General features: G+C 40.2%; 1 protein-coding gene and 1 pseudogene across 8 annotated transcripts in view; one reads left to right on the forward strand and one right to left on the reverse strand.

Annotated features, from left to right (window-relative positions):
• HEATR5A (HEAT repeat containing 5A) overlaps window positions 1–24,044 on the forward strand; it is a 125,014-nt gene extending 100,970 nt beyond the window's left edge. For all 8 annotated transcript variants that reach the window (XM_030931336.1, XM_030931340.1, XM_030931341.1 and 5 more), the window contains 9 exons: window positions 1,555–1,777; window positions 5,826–6,074; window positions 7,001–7,128; window positions 8,140–8,287; window positions 10,167–10,439; window positions 12,818–13,042; window positions 19,736–19,890; window positions 21,715–21,928; window positions 22,207–24,044. In XM_030931336.1, the coding sequence (XP_030787196.1) occupies window positions 1,555–1,777; window positions 5,826–6,074; window positions 7,001–7,128; window positions 8,140–8,287; window positions 10,167–10,439; window positions 12,818–13,042; window positions 19,736–19,890; window positions 21,715–21,928; window positions 22,207–22,514 (1,923 nt within the window). In that variant the 3' untranslated portion in view covers window positions 22,515–24,044. The remainder of the gene's footprint in view (window positions 1–1,554; window positions 1,778–5,825; window positions 6,075–7,000; window positions 7,129–8,139; window positions 8,288–10,166; window positions 10,440–12,817; window positions 13,043–19,735; window positions 19,891–21,714; window positions 21,929–22,206) is intronic.
• LOC115898094 lies at window positions 8,389–8,497 on the reverse strand (annotated as a pseudogene).
• Window positions 24,045–24,281: the final 237 nt, after the last annotated feature.

Raw genomic sequence — 24,281 nt, forward strand, 5'->3', positions numbered from 1 at the left:
CTTCATTAGGAAGTAGTTGTGCCTAGATTCAATAAACTGGGTCTGGCCAGGTGCAGTGGCTCATGCTTGTAATCCCAACACTTTAGGAGCCCAAGGCAAGAGGATTACTTGAGACCAGGAGTTCGAGATCAGCCTGGACAACATACTGAGACCTCATCTCTATATAAAATTTTAATAATAAATAAAATAGGCCAGGCACGGTGGTGCACACCTGTAATCCTAGCACTTTGGGAGGCCGAGGTGGGCAGATCACCTGAGATCAGAAGTTCGAGACCAGCCTGGCTAACATGGTGAAACCCCTTTTCTACTGAAAATACAAAAAAATTAGCTGGGCATGGTGGCGCACGCCGGTAATCCCAGCTACTCGGGAGGCTAAGGCAGGAGAATTTCTTGAACCCGGGAGGCAGAGGTTGCAGTGAGCCGAGATCGCACCATTGCACCCCAGTTTGGGGAACAAGAGCGAAACTCCATCTCAAAAATAAGAAAACAAATAAAATAGCCTGGGCGTGGTGGCTCACACCTATAATCCAAGCACTTTGGGAGACTGAGGCAGGCAGATCACATGAGGTCAGGAGTTCAAGACCAGCCTGGTCAACATGGTGAAACCCAGTCTCTACTAAAAAATACAAAAACCAGCCAGGCATGGTGGTGCACGCCTGTAATCCCTGCTACTTGGGAGGCTGAGGCAGGAGAATTGCTTGAACCGGGGAGGTGAAGGTTGTAGTGAGCTGAGATGGCACCACTGCACTCCAGCTTGGGTGACAGAGTGAGACTTCTTCTCAAAAAAATAAAAATAAAATAAAATAGACTGGATCTAAATCTCTGTGCTTTTGCTTAAGCCTGTTACCTCCTCATATTATTTCTTCAATAAAGATAAATAATGACTGACCAATATATATCTGGGAAGTCTAGGGCAATACCATAGAATCTATAATCAGACACATTCATGTTTGAATATTCATACTGTTTTGTGTATATAGATATAAATGGCCTCACATAAGTTCGTCAGTGTTGCCACCAGATTAGTTTGCCCAAAACTTAGGTTTTTTCAGAGCTTTTTGGATTTTAGAGTTGTAGATAAAGGAATAGTGCATGTTATACACTGTGTTGCATACTTTAACATTCTATAATCCATGTTAAATCTATTTGTGTACACTTTGTAGAGATTTAGTGATACATTTGAATGAAAATATTTTCAGTATTTCAGTTAAGAGATGGCTACCTATAGCCGTATGTTAAGATGGATTATTAGGCCATACCAGGCTTAGTGAGAAAGAGTGCCGTGATATAGTATTATGATTGTAAATGTGAGAAGTGGCATCATATTTACCAGATATTTGTTATCCCTAATGCATCTCATTGAAGATAGTATTTTTGAATCTTTCTACCCCAGTTTTCTGTGTGTAGTTACACACACAGGCCTTCTTGATATCACAGTGCATTTCAAGTCCAGTATGCTCAAAGGTAAGTCTGTCTCTTCAGGAAAATATAAACATTTTATAGTACCTTTTCAGCAGATAAAAGATTTCCTGTTTTTAAATTAACCTTTAACAGGTCTACATAATTGCTGTGCAAAGACATAAAAACCACAGGCAACCTCTGAAGACTACCAGCTGTTTAGAGGACAGTATCAGAAATGGATCATGTTCATCAGATGGACTTCTTGACTTAGTCTATGCAGATCTTGGCACACTAAGCAGACTCTGGCTTGCTGCACTTCAGGATTTTGCTCTTTTAACTTTGCCTTCAGAATTTGCCTCCCAACTTCCTGCTGAAGGTAAGGAGGTAAAATACTTATATAATTCCTAGAGTGACAGTAACATATTTTCTTTTTTTTTTTGCGACAGGGTCTTACTTTGTTTCCCAGGCTGGAGTGCATTGGTGCAATTTTGGGTCACTGCAATCTCTGCCTCCTGGGTTAAGGCAGTCCTCCCACCTCAGCCTCCCAAGTAGCAAGGACTACAGGTATACACCACCACGCCCTGCTAATTTTTGTATATTTTGCAGAGATGGGGTTTTGCCTTGTTGCCAGGCTGTTCTCAAGCTTATGTAATCCCAGCAGTTCGGGAAGCTGAGGTTGGCAGATCACTTGAGGTCAGGAGTTCGAGACCAGCACGGCCAACATAGTGAAACCCCGTCTCTACTAAAAATGCAAAAGTTAGCCAAGTGTGGTGGTGCGTGCCTGTAATCCCTGCAACTCGGGAGGCTGAGGCAGGAGGATTGTTTGAACTTGGGAGGCAGAGGTTGCAATGAGCTGAGATCGTGCCTCTGCACTCCAGCCTAGGTGACAAGAGTGAGACTCTGTCTCAAAAAAAAAAAAAGAAAGGCTACACCCACCAGCAACTTGTTTTCATTTCTCCACACTGTATTATCATACTTAATAATTTTTGCCAATCTGATGGCTATGAAATATTTCATTGTTTTATTTTCTTATTTCCTTGATTAACAGTCTTTAAGTTGCTTCTTCCATAAATAATTTAGTCATAATCTTTGCCCATCTGCTATTTGGTATTTATTTTGTTGTAAGATACAATGAATTTTCTGAGTTTTTCTTCAAAAGGTTTAGCCTGTTAACTTCCTTACCCTTTGTTCTCAAACTCAACTTTCTTGTTTCTCCTTGCCTCTAGTTACTGTAAACACCCTACCCCCTTCCCGTCAGTTTTAATTGATAACTTACATCTGTTCCTTTGGTTACCTGTACCCATTGTTCCGAAACTGCACGTCCCAGTTGCTCCACCACTGGACCTCACGTCCCCCTCCCTTCCATATTTAGAAAAATATTTACAAGCAGCCAGTCGGGTCCGCTCAGATTATACAGTCCGACCCCAGCCCATGGGGGAAGAACACAGAGATACAGATCGCATTAAGGATATAAAACCCCCCTTGTCTCCTTTGTTCCGTGTGCACTTGCGATCTTAATGGGCACGAGAGACACCCTTTTGCAAAAGTAAATTGCCTTGCTGAGGAAACTGAAATTATATCTGAGTGCTGTTTGTTTTGCGGCATCAGAAATTCATTTCTAACAATTGTTTTCGGCCGGGCGCAGTGGCTCAAGCCTGTAATCCCAGCACTTTGGGAGGCCGAGGCGGGCGGATCACAAGGTCAGGAGATTGAGACCATCCTGGCTAACCCGGTGAAACCCCGTCTCTACTGAAAAATACAAAAAACTAGCCGGGCGAGGTGGCGGGCGCCTGTAGTCCCAGCTACTCGGGAGGCTGAGGCAGGAGAATGGCGTAAACCCAGGAGGCAGAGCTTGCAGTGAGCTGAGATCTGGCCACTGCACTCCAGCCTGGGCGACAGAGCAAGACTCCGTCTCAAAAAAAAAAAAAAAATTGTTTTCTTCCTGATTGTGTAATCCTTTATATATATACACAACACTATTCCTTTGTGATTGCATGTCTTATAAGTATTTTCTCTCAGTCTGTAACTTGTCCTTTTCTTTTACCTTTTTTAAACTAATGGAAGTTTAGTGTGATGTAGCACACCTATAGTCCCAGCTACTCAGAAGGCTGATGTGGGAAGATCCCATGAGCCCAGGAGTTGGAGGCTGCAGGAAGCTATGATTGTGCCACTGCACTCCAGCCTGGGTGACAGAGCAAGTCCCTCTCTTTAAAAAAAAAAATTAAGGAATGTAATCAGTCATTTATGGTTTGTGTTTTTGTGTTGCCACATACATTTTTAAACTTAAGATCATAAAGACATATAAGCTTTGCAGTTTTGCCTTTTACATTTTGAACTTTGGTAGAACTGGAATTTATTTTGTGTGTGTGGAATAGGGATAGGGTTCTTATTTTTAGTCAGTTACTAATACTGCATTTTATGGGTTGGTTACTTTGTAGCCACTCTTAATCTTCTTCATGTTATTCCAAAATGTCTTAGCTATCATTGTATTTTTACTTTTTGAAATGAATTTTAGGAAGAGTCTGTAAAGTTCTACTAGTTTTGTGTGTGTGTGTGTATTTGGTTTGTTTGTGTGTTTTTAGAGACAGGGTCTTGCTGGGTTGCCCAGGCTGGAGTATAATGACTGTTCACAGGAGCAATTATAGTGCACTACAGCTGGGCTCAAGTGATCCTCCCATCTCACCTTCCTAAGCAGCTGGGACTATGGTATACACTATGGTGCGCACCCTAGTTCTATTAGAATTTTCGTTAGAATTATATACAAAAAGATATGTGGAGTGTTTGTTGTACTTTTCAGTAGCATTAAAATGGAAACAAAGTGAAAATAAGCTGATTTACTTACACAACAGAAAAATGAATGACAGACACGTAGCAACTGTAAGTAAATCTTAAAAACATAATGTTAAGTGAAAAAATATTTATTTATTTATTTATTTATTTATTTTTGAGACAGAATCTTGCTCTGTGACCCAGTCTGGAGGTCAGTGGCTTGATCTCAGCTCACTGCAACCTCCACCTCCTGGGTTCAAGTGATTCTCTTGCCTTAGCCTCCCAAGTAGCTAGGACTACAGGTGTGCACTACCACGTCCAGCTAATTTTTGTATTTTTAGTAGAGACAGGGTTTCTACATGTTAGCCAGGCTGGTCTTGAGCTCCTGACCTCAGGTGATCTGCCCACCTCAGCCTCCCACAGTGCTGGGATTACAGGCATGAGCCACCGTGCCTGGACAAAAAAATAAAGGATGCATGTAAGCCAGGCATGGTAGTACATGCTGGTAGTCTCAGCTACTCAGGAGGCTGAAGTGGAAGGGACACTTGAGCTCAGGAGTTCAGGGCCAACCTGGGCAACATAGTGAAACCCCATCTCCAAAAAAAAAAAAAGAATACATACAGTATGATGCCTTTTAAGTAAACTTTTAAGCACACAAAAAAATAGCATATGTTTTTAATGAATACATAGATTATTGTGAAAGTACAAGACCATATCTAGGAGTCATTCTTACTGGCTTGAGGAAAGTAGTCATGGAAGGAGGGGCAAGAATTAGTGGTATAATAGTTTTAAGTTTTTTAAGGAAAAAATTGGCCAGGCACGGTGGCTCACACCTGTAATCCCAACACTTTGGGAGGCCGAGGTGGGCGGATTGCCTGAGCCCAGGAGTTCAAGACCAACCTGGGCAACATGGTGAAACCCCATCTCTACTAAAATACAAAAAATTAGCCAGGCGTGGTAGTGCATACCTGTGGTCTCAGCTACTCAGGAGGCTGAGGCAGGAGAATCGCTTGAACCCAGAAGTTGGAGGTTACAGTGAGCCAAGATCACGCCACTGCACTCCAGCCTGGGTGACAGAGTGAGATTCCATCTGAAAAAAAAAGAGAAAAAAAATAAGAGAGATTTAAAAAGAAAATCAGGGAAAATGTTAATGTTCATCTTGGAAGTGGGTAAATGGGTATTGGTATTTATTTTAATCACACATATATACATATTTTGTTTTTAAATGTTTGTGATTAAATTATAAAAAGTTACAAATTAGGCTGAAAACTTTTTATGAAGTTAAAAGTAGATGAGCCCTATGACCTATCAGCTGTATTCCCAGTAAAAATAAGAACGTTGATAACAGAATACTGATAACACAGCTGCATGAATGAATCTCTAAAAATGTTGTTAGGTTATTTTGTTAACAAAATATTAGTCACAAATAAGTACATGTGAATGTGTGATTCTATTTATATGAAGTTGAAGAGTAGGCAAAACTAATCTGTGCTGATAAAAACTAGAAAGTAATTGCCTTAGGGTATAGGGAACTGACTGAAAAAGGGTACAAGGGAACTTTCAGAGTGATGGAAATGGTCTATATCTTGTAACAGAAAAAAGAGAAAATACATTGGAAGCTAATCTCTTATTTCTCCTGAAACTGTTTGCTTTAGGTGGTGCTTTCTACACAGCAGAGACTAGTGAAAATGCAAAATTGCAGTATTACAACTCCTGGGCACTTATACTCCATGCTACAGCATTGTGGCTTACAAGCACAGGCTTTGTTGTTGCTGACCCAGATGAAGGAGCATCTGATCTCTCCAGGCCTGTAACACCAACTTCCATGTGTCAGGGTTCATCTTCTGGGGCTACCATAAAGTCCCCTGAGGATGTCTATACTGATAGATTCCATCTGATTTTAGGTCAGTTAAATCACTTATAGAAGTTTACAACCCTCGGGTTTTTTTTTTTTTTCCTTTTGATACGGAGTTTCACTCTTTTGCCCAGGCTGGAGTGCATTGGCACGATTTCAACTCAAGCTCACAATTATTGTCAATTAAAAATAAAAATATAGATAAATTACTTAAACTCTCTGCTCATTTATCTCAGAATTAATGTCAATAATAGTGCCTACTTTGTCAACTGTTAGGATAATTTAATAAAAAGATGTATGTCAAAGCACAGTGACTGATATGTGATGATCACCCAATAAATTTTAGCCCAAGTAAAGTTGTAAAACTCCATATGTTTTCTGGTGCAATTTTATTGTAATTTTTGTAGCTTTGAACTGTTTCATAGCAACTAAGCAACTAGTGCACAGGCCTAGTTTAGTTTCTTGGTTTTGTTTTTTTTTTTTTTGAGACAAGAGTTTTGCTCTTGTTGCCCAGGCCAGAGTGCAATGGAGCGATCTCAGCTCACCACAACCTCTGCCTCCTGAGTTCAAGCAATTCTCCTGCCTCAGCCTCCCGAATAGCTGGGATTACAGGCATGTGCCACCATGCCCAGCTAATTTTGTATTTTTAGTCGAGATGGGATTTCTCCATGTTAGGCTGGTCTGAAACTCCCAACCTCAGGTGATCCGCCTGCCTCCGCCTCCCAAAGGGCTTAGGATTACAGGCGTGAGCCACTACGCCCGGCATAGATTATTCTTTTTGTACGTGTAGATAGAAACAAACTATTAAGTGACTTGTCTTGTCATTTAATTGTTTAGTCTTAAATTCATTGTCATTTATTTGTATTACCTTTTTACTGTCTGTTTATATATCTTACCAAAATATAAGATTAATTACTTAATTTTATAAACTAATAATTTGAAAGAAGCCTCCTCCTCTTTTTTGGCTTTCCACAGGAATCAGCGTGGAATTTCTATGTTCCTTGCGTTCAGATGCAACCATGGAAAGCATAACTGCTTGTTTATATGCATTGCAAGCACTTCTAGATGTACCTTGGCCCAGATCAAAAATTGGCAGTGATCAGGTGATTTATCTGGGGTTTTTTTTGTAAGGCTTCTGTAGACTTTAAGGAAGAGAAACATGTTCAGGTTTCTATAGTTAACAGAGAGTAAACACAGAGAAATTTTTTTTAAAACCATACGGCCACACAGCTAGGCCTTGGAACCAGAATGCCATAAGCATATGTGTTGACCCAGAAATGATCATGCCTCTGACTCTGCCACTTTTCTGTCTCTGCTTCTTTCTGCAATGATGGGAGCGTTCTATATTGCATTCTCCAGGACAGTAGCCACTGATTACATGTGACATTTATTCTTTGTGTCTTTTTGCTTCTGCATACCCTGCTCTTTGTGTATATACCTATATCTTATATTCCATTCCCCAAGGGAGAATCTAATGGGTTCATGTAGTTACTGTCCATTACAAAGTATTCCTGTTGGCTGAGTTCTCCCTCCAGGTCTTTTTAAGAGATTGCTGGCTAATCTTTAGATGGAGTCGGGCACTAATATCTGACTTGGGTGTGGCCATGGGAAAAGGGTTCCTGTACAAAGTATGGTACTTCCCTTTGACTGCTTTTCTCAAGGGCAAGTATGCATTGGGCAGATACTTTTGATATCATGTTTTATCTAGTATATTTCTTTTGTTATTGACTCTTGGATGTTGAGATAAGTGAGTAGTATAATTTCCTCTGCATAGACTGTCTATTATTTAAGTGTTTAATACTATTATTAGGTTTAAAGCATTAATCAGGTTGAGACAGGGTTTCACCATGTTGGCCAGGCTTGATCTCGAACTCCTGGCCTCAAGTAATCCACCCACCTCGGCCTCCCAAAGTGCTGGGATTGCAGGCATGAGCCACTGTGCCCGGCCTCTGACATTGATTTAAAATGGAGCAAGTGTTACTTAACTTTATTGCACTAAAGCAATTTGTTACATTCTCTTTTTCTGAATTTTGTCATGGCATTTAGCATTGGTATTTTTACAAAAGAAATGTATAATTTCTAATACAGTGTCCTCTACATGATTTCTATGATAGGACTTGGGTATAGAATTACTGAATGTTCTACATCGAGTAATTTTAACCAGAGAATCACCTTCCATTCAGTTGGCTTCACTTGAAGTGGTAAGGCAGATTATCTGTGCTGCTCAAGAACATGTGAAGGAAAAAAGACGAAGTGCAGAAGGTAAATGTTAACCTTTAATGCCGAGTTGATCAAATAGCATCATTCTTTTGTAAATATTGTTTAATATATCTTTATAGTTTTGATCATCTTTTGTGTGTAGTACAAATAAAACATGTCTAGGCATGGCCTTGTTTTACTTTTTGTGCCTACACATTCAGAGAAACTTCCCTAGTAATAAACTATAGAAATGATCCCTGAAAGTAGAGTCTTTAAGCATGGCTTTATTTATTTGTTTATTTATTTAGTGAGACAGGGTCTCACTCCAATTGCCCAAACTGGAGTGCAGTGGCATGATCTCGGCTCACTGCAGCCTCGACCTCCCAGCATCAGGTGATTCTCCCACCTTAACCTCCTGAGTAGCTAGAACTACAGGCGCATGCCACCATGCCTGGCTAATTTTTTTGTATTTTTTAGAAGATACAGGATATGACCATGTTGCCCAGCCTTGTCTCTCGAACTCCTGGACTCAGGCAATCCACTCACCTTGGCCTTCCAGAGTGCTGGGATTACCAGCATGAGCCATCATGCCCAGCTTGGCGTGGTTTTAAATCCTCTCATTCACCTCTGCATGTTAGTTTAGATATCGTCAGTAGTTAAACTACTATTCTCTGGGTGAAATGAGAATTTTAACAAAACCTGGAAGAAATAAATCCCTTATACTACTAGAGTACTTGCTTTAGCTGTGTTTACCAGTGTGCATGGAAAGAACTTAATGTTTGCAGATTGCTCATTTACAAGTCTAATATGGTATTGGAGAGTTTACCACTTAAGTTTATAGTTGCCTACATATTATAGAAAACCCAATATAACAGTGGATTTAAACCCCAAAGATTTATTTGCTCATCTAAATAGATGGCCAGAGTTAGGGAGTCTAGGGCTGATATGGCACCTTCTTAAAGACATTAAGGACGTGACTTTCTTCCTGTCCAGCCACCATCGATACCTAAGATCACATGGTAATTTCTGGAGCTCTAGCTGTCAGGTTTACAGTCTTAACAGCAAGAAGGAGTTAACCAGGCAATATTATAAGACTGACAGGATTAAAAAGACTTTTTTTGACCAATTGCAATAGGAAGTCATAATAAAGATGATTATTTTTCCCTTCATAACTTCTTTCTCTCTTAGTCTTTAACACCCAAAATTTAGTCATTAAATGTATTTCCGAGCCAGACGCGGTGGCTCACACCTGTAATCCTGGCACTTTGGGAGGCCGAGGCGGGCAGATAGCTTGAGGTCAGGAGTTCGAGACCAGCCTGACCAACATGGTGAAACCTCATCTCTACTAAAAATACAAAAATTAGCTGGGCATGGTGGTGCATGCCTGTAATCCCAGCTACTTGGGAGGCTGAGGCAGGAGAATCGCTTGAAACTGGAAGGCAGAGGTTGCAATGAGCCGAGATCATGCCATTGCACTCCAGCCTGGGTGACAGAGTTAGACTCAGTCTTAGAAAAATAAAATAAATGGGCCGAGCGCGGTGGCTCAAGCCTGTAATCCCAGCACTTTGGGAGGCCGAGACGGGCGGATCACAAGGTCAGGAGATCGAGACCATCCTGGCTAATACGGTGAAACCCCGTCTCTACTAAAGAATACAAAAAACTAGCCGGGCGACGAGGCGGGCGCCTGTAGTCCCAGCTACTTGGGAGGCGGAGGCAGGAGAATGGTGTGAACCTGGGAGGCGGAGCTTGCAGTGAGCTGAGATCCGGCCACTGCACTCCAGCCTGGGCGACAGAGCCAGACTCCGTCTCAAAAAAAAAAAAAAAAAAAAAAAAAAAGAAAAATAAAATAAATGTATTTCCTGTAATAGGATTTAACTAAATTGCCGTCTACCAGAAGCAAAGCAAGCATAAAGTATTAAACACTGTTCTTTCTGTCTTTTAGTTGATGATGGGGCTGCTGAAAAGGAAACTCTGCCAGAGTTTGGAGAGGGAAAGGACACTGGAGGACTTGTGCCTGGGAAGTCTTTGGTCTTTGCAACACTAGAATTGTGTGTATGCATTCTAGTTAGACAGCTCCCAGAATTAAATCCTAAATTGACAGGTAGCCCAGGAGTAAAAGCTAGGAAGCCACAGATGCTATCAGAAGATGGAAGTAGATTGGTTTCAGCTGCGTTGGTTATCCTTTCCGAACTTCCTGCAGTGTGCTCTCCTGAAGGTATGCTGTGGTATGTGATTGCTTGACTTGACCTAGAAGAGAAATGGTTTTAATAGGTAATGGAGTCTAGTTGCTAATCTTTTTCTTTTTAAATGAATGCTGACCCAAACATTTCGGTATTGTCTTTAATCCTCTAAGATTAATGCCATTGCACTGCAGCCTGGGCAACAAGAGTGAAATTATGTCTGAAAAAAAAAAAGAGAGAGTGAAAATATAGAGATAGCAAGTATTGTAAATAGATATGCTCTTCTATGATTGACAGTACTTCAGTCAGTGGCAATTATTAGTGCTTGGTCATGTTTTGGTATACAATTTCTAACAGACTTTTCCTGCCTCAGTGATGGCAGAAGTTTGTCATTGTATCTGGTTCTGTTTGGAATTGACTCCATACTCTTTTTTGTTGTTGTTGTTGTTGTTTGACACAGGTACTTTCTCTGTCACCCAGGCCAGAGTGCAGTGGAACAATAATAGTTCACTGTAACCTTCAACTCCTGGGCTTAAGCAATCCTCCTACCTTTGCCTACTGAGTAGTTAGGACTCAGGCCTGTGTCACCATACCTGGCTAATTTTTTTTTTTTAATTTTTTGTAGAGATGGGGTCTCGCTGTGTTGCCCAGGCTGGTCTTGAACTCCTGGCCTCAAGTGATCCTCCCTCCTTGGCATCCCAAAGTGCTGGGACTACAGGTGTGAGCCACCATGCCCAGCAAGTTCATACTCTTTAACATGGCATTTAAGGCTCTCTGTGTAGCTCTGCTAAGTTGTTAGCTTTTTTCAATTCCTTCTTTGCAAATCCTAAACCCAAGAGGCTTCATGTTCATCCTTGTTCTGTACTACCATGTCGTTACTTGATCTGAAATGACCCTTATCTGCTTTTAAAATTTTTTCTTTCTTCATGGTTCAACTGCAGGCCTACCTCATGTATAAAGGCTTCTCTAAAAACTCTAGCTCATCTGAGTTTTGTTTTTTCATGTATATGCATGTGTTATTTCCATATGTAGGTCTGTAGCTTTTATCTGTCCTACAAAGGCATTATATGTAATTGAGTATTACATATAAAAGAGAAATGTTGGCCGGGTGCAGTGGCTCATGCCTTTAATGCCAGGCTGAGGCGGGTGGATCACGAGGTCAGGAGATCGAGACCATCTTGGCTAACATGGTGAAACCCCATCTCTATTAAAAATACAAAAAATTACCCAGGTGTGGTGGCGGGTGCCTCTGTAGTCCCATCTACTCAGGAGGCTGAGGCAGGAGAATGACGAGAACCCTGGAGGCGGAGCTTGTAGCGAGCCGAGATCGTGCCACTGCACTCCAGCCTGGGCGACAGAGTGAGACTCTGTCTCAAAAAAAAAAAAAAAAAAAAGGGAAATGTTTTGTTTCCAATTAAAATTGTATATTCTGTGAAATCTGGCAGATTATAGGTATTTAGTACTTAGTAGATACTTCTTAATTGGTAAACATATTTCTGCTAAAGGTGTTTTTTCATTTTTTGTTTGTTTTTTGAAATGAAGTCTGGCTGTGTCACTCAGGTTGGAGTGCAGTGGCATGATCTCGGCTCACTGCAACCTCTGCCTCCCAGGTTCAAGCAGCTCTTCTGCTTCAGCCTCCCAAGTGTCTGGGACTACAGGCGCGCACCACCACGCCTGGCTAATTTTTGTATTTTTAGTAGAGATAGGGTTTCACCATATTGGCCAGGCTGGTCTCGAACTCCTGACCTCATGATCCACCCGCCTTGGCCTCCCAAAGTGCTGGGATTACAGGCGTGAGCCACCGCACCCAGCCGCTAAAGGTGTTATTTTTTTGTTGGTTGGTTTTTTTTTAGACAAGGTCTCACTCTATGCCCAGGCTGGAGTTCAGTGGTACAGTCTCAGCTCACTGCAGCCTCAACACCCTGGACTCAAGCAGTCCTCCCACCTCAGCCTCCTAAGGCGCACACCACTGTCCCAGCTATTTTTTTTTTTTTTTTTTTTTGTAGAGATGAAGTCTCACTGTGTTGCCTAGGCAACATTGTGAATGTACTTAATGCCACTAGATTATACACTAAAAATGGTTAAAATGGTAAACTTTATGTTGTATATATTTTACCACAATAAAAGATAAATAAAAATAAGTTCATTTATCAACTGCCAAATAAAATAAAAACAGCAAAAGCATAATGATACTCATACAATTTAAACATTAGTTATAACCATCAAGATTTAGTCCATCCTTAAAAATTTTAATAAAGCTACTTACATTATCTTAACAGTTACAATTCTTTATTAGAAATCATCTTTTAAAAACTAAAAATCTGACATTGTCTTACTCCTTGATGATTTGTTTTTAGGAACCATATATATATAGGTTGAAATGCAGTGTGTTTTTAAAAAATTTATCTTACAGGAAGCATCTCAATTCTACCTACTATACTGTACCTCACAATTGGGGTCCTCAGAGAGACTGCTGTGAAGTTACCTGGGGGCCAGTTATCTTCGACAGTTGCAGCTTCCCTACAGGCTCTAAAAGGAATATTATCTTCTCCCATGGCCCGGGCAGAAAAGAGCCATACTGCTTGGACTGACCTTCTCCGAAGTGCTTTAACAACAGTTCTTGACTGTTGGGATCCAGGTAATTGAGGCTATTTGGAAGCAGTTCAGTTTGTTTTAAAAAGTGATAAAAAGAGTTTTTTGAGGATATTTTACTTGATCATATTTGGCCATATCACCTATAGGAGACCATATTCAATACTATGTGTTTAGAGAATACATATAAGTAGATAGAAAATTGGCCAGGCACAATGGCTCACACCTGTAATCCCAGCACTTTGGGAGGCCAAGGCAGGTGTATCACCTGAGGTCAGGAGTTCGGGACTAGCTGGGCAACATGGTGAAACCCCATCTCTACTAAAAATAAAAAAACCAGCAGGGTCTGGTGGCACACACCTATAATCCCAGCTACCCAATGCTGTCTCAGCTACTCGGCTGAGACAGAAGAATTGCTTGAACCCTGGAGCTGGAGGTTGCAGGGAGCCAAGATCACGCCACTGCACTCCAGCCTGGGCAACAGAGTGAGACTCCGTCTCAAAAAAAAAAAAGAAAAAGAAAGTTGTGTTCTGGGGCCGGGCGCAGTGGCTCATGTCTGTAATCCCAGCACTTTGGGAGGCCAAGGCTGGTGGATCACTTGAAGTCAGGAGTTCAAGGCCAGCCTGGCCAACATGGAGAAACCCCATCTCTACTGAAAATACAAAAATTAGCCAGGTGTGGTAGTGCACGCCTGTGGTCCCAGCTCTCGGAAGGCTGAGGCAGGAGGCAGGAGAATTGCTTAAACCCAGGAGGCAGAGCTTGTAGTGAGCCAAGATCGTGCCACTGCACTCCAGCCTGGGTGACAGAACAAGACTCTTGTCTCAAAAAAATAAAATTAAAAAGCTGTGTTCCGATTTTAGCGTCTTTAACCCTTAATGCTGTTAAATGACAGGCAACCTATACATTGACAGTGAAAGACCTTCAGATATAATAGTGTGTTTAGTAAAAAAATAATGGAGTATGATCCATGTCTAGCCAACGGAAGTTTTTAATACACACAGTATACTGAAAAGTACATAAGCCATACAAAAAGACCAATCTGGTTCACCATGCCAGCATTTACTAAGTGACTAGTCAAGTTATTCAGTTTTTCTGCACCTTTGTTTTCTTATTAATAAATAGGGATAATTATGTTGCAAGAAATTGTTAGAGCAGTAACTTAATATGTGAAAAGCATCTCACTTATTACCTGGCATATATCAATAAATGATAGCCAGTATTATTTTCAGCATCTGTTAAAACTTGTTTATCGCTGGGTGTGGTAGCTCACACCTATAATACTAGCTACCCCGGAGGATGAGGCAGGAGAATCGCTTGAACCCAGGAGGCAGAGGTTGCAGTGAGCCGAGGTCGTACCACTGCACTCCAGCCTGGGGGACAAAGCGAGACTCTGTCTCAAAAAAAAAAAAAAAAAATTCTCTTTTTTCTTATTTTTGTGAGACTTTTGTTTTCAACAGTATGTTGTAGTGATTATAAAAAGTCTTTATACACAGTATACATTTTCCCTGCCTTCCCAGTTTTGTTTATAAATGTCACAATTTGCCATATTTCATTTTACATATAAAATGTTTTCAATTGAAATCAGCATTTATTGACCACCCACTTTGCGGAAAGTTGGGAATATAGTGGAGTCTGGCTCCTATAAATTGCTGTTGGGTGTGATTATTACCTTAAGAATTTCCCAAAGGCAATAGTCATGTCTTAATTATCACTGCATTTCTAGTACATTAAAAAAAATTATAACTTTTTTTTTTTAATGGGAGTAATTGGTACTGATTAAGTGAAATCAGGCAGAGTGTCACAAGTAGGATTCTCTAAAAGTACTCACTGAGTGGGAGTTTGGGGAGCAAGAAGTTTATTAAGAAACAACATCTGTGAGGGGAAAAGGGGAAGGCAATATGGGGCAAAAGGAGTCAAACTGTGACAGTTTCCCAACAAATCTCAGTAAATCCATCTGAGGAACTCTGGAGCCAGATTGCCCATCAGAGTGTCTGAACATATGACAGAAATGGCCTGGCCTTCAAATGTGGGTGGTTCCAGGAAGGATTTGATCTCAGGTAAGATAGCTATCTCTAGCTGAGGCTGACCCGGAAGGAGCTGACCCTTGATCACACTTCCCACAGCTGGGCAGCACATTTTCCCTTGAAGGGGATGTCAGTGGTGCATCTCTGGATCCACCATTAAGGCTTCTCAGAAGAGTCAACGTCTTAAAGGATTAGAAAGTTTTCTCCACATGGACATCATAGAAATGGATTCTAGGAATCGCTTGAACCTGGGAGGTGGAGATTGCAGTGTGAGCCAAGATCGCACCTCTGCACTCCAGCCTTGGCGACAGAGCAAGACTGTCTCAAAAAAAAGATAAAAAAGAAAGAAAGAAATGGATTCTAGGTACAACAGTTTGACCAAAAACTTGGGAGAATTAAATAGCTAAGGGAAAGCAAGTAGAACAATGAGGGGGTGTGGATTTGGGTGGAAGAGTATGTAAGAGTGGTAAATGGCAATTAGTAGGGAAATAAGTTGGATGGTACATGGGGCCAGATTATGGAGGGTTTGGCATGATTTGGACTGCCTTTAACAGGCATGTGGAATCATGAAATGGTTTTTTGTTGTTGTTGTTTTTGAGATGGGGTCTCGCCCTGTTGCCCAGGCTGGAGTACGATGGTGCAATCTCAGCTCACTGCAACTTCTGCCTCCCGGGTTCAAGCAATTCTCCTGCCTCAGCCTCCTGAGTAGCTGGGATTACAGGTGCACGCCACCAGGCCTGGCTCATTTTTGTTTTTTGTATTTGTAGTAGAGAAAGGGTTTTACCATGTTGGTCAGGCTGATCTCGAACTCCTGACCTCGTGATCCACCCACCTCAGCCTCCCAAAGTGCTGGGATTACAGGCATGAGCCATTGTGTCTGGCTGAAAGGGTTTTAAGAAGGAAAGTAATGTGCTTGGATTTGCGTTTCTAAAGGTTCGCTCTTGGCAGCAGTGTAAAAAAGAAAGCCAAACTGTAGGAGATAAGATCATGTTAATACGGAAAAAGAGGAGTAAAATGATGAAAAGTAAAATGTTAAGCAGTTTTCCACAGAACTTACTCATAGTTTGATTTAGGAGTTGAAAGGGTAGGATGACTTGAACACTCAAATGTGATTAACAGAAATAACCGAGTGAGGGTTTTTAGGACAAGATAGTGAGTTGATTTTGAAATGCCTAGAGGATAGTCACATGGAACAGATGGTTAGAGGTATGGAATTCAAGAAAGTAGTCTGGGCTAGAGATGCTTTCTGGACTATATATGTATTTGGGAGCTGTCTGTGTAACCTATGGGACAGTTGAAATCACCCAACTTGAGTTTCTGGAGCAAGAAGAGAACCAAAAGCAAGGTGAGAGGAAATTCAGAAGATAATGTAGTTACAGAAGCCAGTTTTTAATAAAAAGGGAGTGGTCAGCACTATAAAATACTGTAGAGAGGCCAAACAGTGTGGGGGACGGAACTCACAGTGTTGAGGCACAAATGAGAGGTGTGAGGAATGGGAAAGATCAGGTATAGGCTTCTCTTCACAGGAAGAAGAGAAATAGCTAAACGGAAAGTGTAAGGTCAAGGGATAACTTTTTTTAAAGATGACATTCAAGTATGAGTTCATACTTACGGGGCAAAAAAAGGAGGTGGACATGTGGTTGGAGTTAGAAGTATTAGAAAGGAAAGTAGCATCCCTGTCTAGGCAGAAGGAATAAAATTTACAGCACATTTAAAAGGATTGACCTCTGCCAATATGAGGAAAGAACAGGAGATGAGGATAGAAAATAGTATTATAGCTACAAGTTTTTAGGTTGAGGGCTGGCCAGTGTGGCTCACGCCTGTAATCCCAGCACTTTGGGAGGCAATGGCGAAAGGACCGCTTGAGGCCAGGAGTTCAAACCAGTGTGGGCAACATAGCAAGATACTGTCTCTACAAATAATAATAATAATTCATGTTGAGGGTTATGATGAGCTTGCCTCTTTCATCTCACACACAAAAAGAATGGGTTGTGTATTTTTTATTGTTGTTGTTTTTGTTTTTGGATGTGTATCAGGGAATTAGGCTAGGACAGGATTTAGACTAGCTACTGAGAGAAATTAAGGAGTTGATCATGACAGGTTAAATGTTTGCTGCCTAACAAATTACCTCAAAACTTAGTGGCTTAAAAGAGCAAACACTTATTATCTGACAGTTTCTATGGGTCCAGGATTAGGAGCAGTTTAGCTATGTGGTTCTAGCTTAGGTTCTCTCATGAAATTCCTGTTAAGGTGTTGGCCAGGGCTGCAGCTAGAGGATTCATTTCCAAGATGACTCATTCATATGGCTATTGGCAAGAGGCCTCAGTTCTTACCACACAGGCTTTTCACAGGCTAATGCTAAGCAAATTATGCATCTATCATAGGTAAAAGTAGGAATAAAGAGATTTTAGAAGAAAAGATAAAAGGAACCCAGGAGAACTTTATCTTGCTGAGAATAAAGACATTTTTACTAAACAAATTAGCTGACTCTGTTGCAGTTTCAAGTTGCTATAGGTGGTTAAAAATAACTTTGCTGTAAGGGAAGCAGTATAGCATTATAGTTAACAGTACACTCTCTGTAATCAAACTTTCTGCCTTACTAATTGTGTGACTTGGACAAATGACTACATTTCTGTTTCTCGTCCATAAAATAAGGGATATGAGTACCTACCTCATGTTGCTGTTATGTTGATGAAATATTTAATGTATATAAAGTGCTTATAGCAGTGCTACATGTTAACGTTAAATGTTAACTGTGTACTTGTTTTACCTTAAAATCATTCAGATGTCTTTTATAAAATAAATCCTATTCATCCATAAAATTTTGCTTTCACTGCTACTGTGCCTCTTGAGTATTGTCAACTCTGATATTATCTCCTCAAGGCTTTCTCTGATCACCCAGTATAGACCGTCCTGGGCTACTTTGAATATTCTTTGTCTGTTTGTTTGTTTAAAGGGACAGGGACTTGCTGTGTTGCCCAGGCTGGAGTACAGTATCTATTCACAGGCACAATCATTGTGCACTGCAGCCTCGAACTCCTGGTGGACTCAACCAGTCCTCCCACCTCAGTGTCTCAAGTAGCTGCGAGTACAGACACACACCACTGCTCCTGGTGTGGTGTTTTTTTGTTTTTGTTTTGTTTTGTTTTGTTTTCTGTTGAGACGGAGTCTCCCTTTGCAGCCCAGGCTGGAGTGCAGTGGTGCAATCTCAGCTCACTGCAACCTCTGCTTGCCAGTGTCAAGTGATTCCCTGCCTCAGCCTCCCAAGTAGCTGGGATTACAGTCATGCACTACCACATCTGGCCAATTTTTGTATTTTTAGTAGAGACCAGGCGTCACCATGTTGACCAGGCTGGTCTCGAATTCCTGACCTCAAGTGATCCACCCGCCTCAGCCTCCCAAAGTGCTGGGATTACAGGCGAGTCACCGCACCCAGCCAGCTTTTTAATATATTTTTATATGCTTAGACCTTATCACTAGCTGAAAGTCTTTGCTTCTCAGTTTATAGTGTATCTTCTCTATAAGATGTATTCTCCGTGCCTAAAAGAGGACTGGCATACAATGTTTCTTAAGTACTTGTTGAACGAATGTGACCAAAACTACTACATATGTATGTCATTTCTTCATAAGTAACATCCCATTCTTTTTTTTTCTTTTTCTTTTTTTTTTTTTTTTGATACGGAGTCTCACTCTGTCGCCCGGGCTGGAGTGCAGTGGCCGGATCTCAGCTCACTGCAAGCTCCGCCTCCCGGGTTCACGCCATTCTCCTGCCTCAGCCTCCCGAGTAGCTGGGACTACAGGCGCCCACTACCTCGCCCGGCTAGTTTTTTGTATTTTTTAGTAGAGACGGGTTTCACAGTGTTAGCCAGGATGGTCTTGATCTCCTGACCTCGTGATCCGCCCGTCTCGGCCTCCCAAAGTGCTGGGATTACAGGCTTGAGCCACCGCGCCCGGCCGTAACAACCCATTCTTAAACAATTTAAATATTTGAATTTGCTACACCTTTCCTTTTTGAATAACAGTGATTTTTTTTCCACAGCAGGTTCATTAAAATTATTTAATGAGAGTATGACTGGAAAATAAAGGTAGATTACTTCTAATAGAAAATTCCTTCAAATGATTGTGGTACACAGCTGTTTTCAGGTTTTTCTCTACTCTTGAGAAATCATATGTGTAAAGTGCTAAGGTATTTTCACTTGATACATGTACTATCAAAATACTTTAACAAAGAGAAAATAATTGTCCAAGCATTTCTGTGTTGCTTCACAGTAAAAGTAATTAACATGATAAGTAGCATATACTGAGCGTCATGTGTAGCATACTATTCTAAATGCTTCACATGGATTAACTCATTTAGTCTTCATAACCCTATCAATGTGAGTACTGTTGTTATTCCCATTTTTACAGATGAGGAAACTGAAGATGGAGTTAGATGTCCAAAGTCACACAACTAATAAATATATATTCCTAGTAAATGTATATATTTATTTACTGGGGCCTTAACCTTTAAAGATTATAATTACTTTGGTAGTTCTTAGCTCTAGAATTACTTATAATGCACATCTTAAAATGTACATTTGCCAGGGTTCTTAATCAGCGTTCATTGTCTATATCTGTTGTGTACACCAAACTGTTACTACCAAACTGTAGACAGCTTCACACAGGTATATAAAGCAGTAAATATGATCTGTTTCTAATAGAGCATTTCTCTTTAGTTGATGAAACACACCAAGAACTTGATGAAGTCAGTCTACTTACCGCTATCACAGTGTTTATTTTGTCTACCAGTCCAGAAGTAACTACCATCCCATGCCTTCAGAAGCGCTGTATTGATAAATTTAAAGCTACTCTTGAGATAAAAGATCCGATGGTAAGTGTCTTTTAACGGAAAGATGTATGTAATAGGACTATGGCTAGGCTTTTACAAAATTTTCTTTGTGATTTTTGTTGGCTCCAATAGGAAATATTAGACTACAAATTTTTTATTTTCAGATTTCAGATTAATTTCTATTTCAGGAGTGACAAAGCCAAATAAGTCTTGTTCTTCAGCCCTAAGGGTAGAGGATAGTGGCAGAAGAGGAAATGTTAAGAAACTAAATTCAAGATAGAGGAATCTTAAGATTGATGTAGCACCAGAACTTTATAAGGGACTTTTATAAGATACTTTGTAGCATATTGTAGTGGATTTTATTTTTTTAAAAAAAAGAGAGACAAAGGGAGGCCAGGCACTGTGGCTCATGCCTGTAATTCCATCCAGCACTTTGGGAGGACGCGGTGGGCAGATTGCTTGAGGCCAGAAGTACGAGAACAGCCTGGGCAGCATAGTGAGAAAGCATCTCTACAAAAAAACACAAAAATTAGCCTGGTGTGGGGGTGCAGGCCTGTAGTCCCAGCTGCTCTGGGGGACTGAGGCAGGAGGATCAATCGAGCCTGGGACCTTGAGGCTGCAGTGAGCCATGATCATGCCACTGCACCCCATCCTGGATGACACAGCCAGATGCTGTCTCAAAAAAAAAAGATTCCAGCACATACCTTCAATAATATGAATGTGAAATAATAGGACCCATTCCAAAAGCAATACACACAAATTTATCCCATTCCCTTATGTCCCCTTCATTTACTTGAGTAATCTCCTATTTTTTATGTGCCTCTAGGTGAGTTCATAGCCAGTGATCACACATATATCTACTCCTGAAGATACAGGAACCAGATTTTCTCTCAGAAAAAATAATTATTAAAACACCATTACAGTTAACTCAATAAAAGTTGATTTATATATTTGATGTATAGTCATTTCCTTTTATCCTCTGTCCTGTTGCCTGCTGCCTGCAGCAGCTTTGTATAGCAGTCTCCAAGTTGGGACTCTGATGCCTGATGACACATAATTAATATGGTCCAGACGTGGTTCCTTGAAACACTCAGACCATGACATTTGAACATCAAATACATCATTTTTGTCTAAAACATTTTCTGAAATCAACAAAATATCTTTCAAGGTTGTATGTGTTTTGTTGTTTTGTGTGTTTTTTTGTTTTGTTTTGTTTTGCTTTCTACCCATAAAAATGTTAAAGAAGGAGGCTGGGTATGGCGGCTCATGTCTGTAATTCCAGCACTTCGGGAGGCCAAGGCAGGTGGATCAGTTGAGGTCAGGAGTTCGAAACCAGCCTGACCAACAAGGTGAAACCCCTTCTCTACAAAAAATACAAAAAATTAGCTGGGTGTGGTGGCGAACGCCTGTAGTCCCAGCTACTCGGGAGGCTGAGACAGGAAAATTGCTTGAACTCAGGAGGTAGAGGTTGCAGTGAGCCGAGATCGCACCCCTGCACTCCAGCCTGGGCAATGGAGCAAGAGTCCATCTCAAAAAAAAAAAAGTTAAAGGAGGGGTTTTGGTAGTGTTTTTGTTTTACATTATAGAGAAAGACATGAGGGAGAAAAGGAGAATTAGAGAAAAGAAGAAAAATTAACCACTCTGTTTTGCTTCCCTGTTTACCTGTATGCTTCTTTCCCATTCCAAACTGTCACAACCACTGTTAGCATAGAAGTTTGATTACCTTTTGGCCGTTGGACTTTCAAAATTAAAGATAAATTAGAAATAAATTTAAATATTTTCACTACTTTAAAAAGCAAAGAGTCGTCAGGGACTTTTTAAAATTTTATTTATAGTATTTGCTGTTCTTTTCTCTTACCCAATTAGGTACAAATCAAGACCTACCAGCTCCTCCATTCCATCTTTCAGTATCCAAATCCAGCTGTTTCCTACCCATACATTTACTCTTTAGCATCCTGTATCATGGAAAAACTGCAGGAAATAGACAAGAGAAAACCTGAAAACACTGCTGAGCTTCAGATCTTCCAAGAAGGCATAAAGGTCTTAGAAACACTGGTTACTGTTGCTGAAGAACACCATCGTAAGTGTCAGCACTACATTCTTACTAACTCAGTCTCTACAAAAGTCAGAACTTTACTGTTATTTAAATTGCAAAACATTCAGTCACATTGTATCTGTATTTCACGTTCATTGAAAGGTGTTACGTTAATCCCAAGTATTGATATTATTATGAATTTAGAAGGGATTGGATGAATTGTTTTCTCTAGTGGGGAAAAATGTATACAGATCAGGGGCATTTGCAGCCTTATGTTAGGAACATTTAAGTCCCTGAACTTATATCATTTGTTTACTTTCTAGGCTCTCAGCTGGTGGCCTGTCTTTTGCCCATCCTCATTTCCTTCCTTTTGGATGAAAATGCTCTGGGATCAGCAACTTCCATAATGAGAAATTTACATGACTTTGCTCTACAAAATCTCATGCAGATTGGACCTCAGTATTCATCTGTTTTTAAAAGTTTAGTGACTTCTTCTCCAGCCCTAAAAGCCCGCCTTGAGGCCGCTATAAAGGGCAATCAGGAAAGTGTCAAAGTCAAGATACCAACATCTAAATATACTAAGAGTCCTGGAAAAAACTCGAGCATCCAATTAAAGACCAGTTTCCTCTGATGTTATTATTATTATTATTATTATTTGGAATAGTAAGCACCTTAATATAATACTTGATCATTTCCTTTGGGGACAAAAGGGACATTTTAGACACAAGTGCCCTTGGAGGTCTAGTTGATTGTTTTACCTTAAATAGCTGTGACTCTTCAAAGTAACAGCATACTTACCATTTTTTTGTGTGTGTGTGGGGTTTGTGGGTTTGTTTGTTTGTTTTTGCTATTTAAAAAGACAACGGAGCTAACTTACCAGGAATTTTAAGAAAGTGCTAAAGAACTAAACTTACTAAACAATCTACTGCTTTAAAAATGAAATGGATTTCTTCTAACAGTCTGTACACATGCGGTATACTTAATACCGTAACAGATACAAATATGACTCTAGTGTAAATTATCTGCACTAATATTGTATCCCAGTTGCTGATTTAAAATTCTGCCTTGGCCAGGTATGGTAGCTCACCCCTGTAATTACAGCACTTTGGGAGGCCAAGGCAGTTGGATCACGAGGTCAGGAGTTCGAGACCAGCCTGACCAACATGGTGAAACCAACATGTACTACTAAAAGTACAAAAATTAGCCAGGTGTGGTGGCACACACCTGTAATCCCAGCTACTCAGGAGGCTGAAGCAGGAGAATCGCTTGAACCTGGGAGACAGAGGCTGCAGTGAGCCGAGATTGCACCACTGCACTCCACCCTGGGCAACAGAGTGAGACTCTTATCTCAAAAAAAAAAAAAAATTCTGCCTTATTCAGTAATTGTATTAAACTTTCTCCAATTTCTCCAAGAAGATAAAATGATTGGAGGACTATTTAGGAAACCTGGTCTAGGATTATCCAGTATACAATAATACAAATTACAGCCTTACAGTGTGACATAAAATTTGGTATCTATATCATGGTTTTTCACCATCTTTTGGTTTAGTTTATATTGGGTTCAGAAAATGGAAGTTTTACTCATTTTAAATAGAATACGGTATCTCCACTATTTCTCAAATGGATTTTTCCGTTTACCTCTGTTCTTACTAATTGTGTTCATTTTCATTTGTGGCAAACATTTGTATCAATGAGTTTTAATATAGGTTCATATCTATATTGTATTTAGATCAACTATGGGTTTATATAAATGCCAAATTTAGTACAGCAAATTTAGGTCATCAGGTGAATACAAGTATTTTTTTTAACATGAAACATATTTTATTATAGAAAAAAGATTAATGATAAAGTCATGTTGGTTGAAAAATATTTTTTAACTCTGTTCATGATTGTTGATTCTCCTTCTACTTCAGTGTTATACTGTGTGAATCAAGCGCTATGTCAAAACAGAGCATTTCCCTGTTAAAAATCACAAACCGAAGTGATAGAGGCATGTCAGAATTGAGAAAACATTTTGAAGCAAGAGCAATGTGATGTACCTATTTTATTATGTTTGTATATAAATACTATTGTAAACTGTTCAGAGTGAAAACATTTGACAGACTCTAACACTACAATCATTTTTTCTAAATTACATAAATAAAGCTAATTTTCATTATCATTCTTGTATTTTTTAATTATTTTACCAACAAAAGATGGCAGGTTGGTTTCTCTCACACAGATTCCAGAAAATCAGCCTTTTTTCTCAGAAGAGCCCTTTCTTTGGAGCATTATTTGTGATGGTTTGGATTTTCTGTCTCTTCCTAAGTGTCTCTGGGCATCGAGTGTATCTTTCTTATTGTTCCTTTTACCTAAAATGTGCTTTTCTGTCCTCTCTTCTGTCTGGTGATTGCCCATT

The sequence above is a fragment of the Rhinopithecus roxellana genome, chromosome 5 (assembly GCF_007565055.1).
Source record: "Rhinopithecus roxellana isolate Shanxi Qingling chromosome 5, ASM756505v1, whole genome shotgun sequence".
In the NCBI taxonomy this organism is placed as follows: domain Eukaryota; kingdom Metazoa; phylum Chordata; class Mammalia; order Primates; family Cercopithecidae; genus Rhinopithecus; species Rhinopithecus roxellana.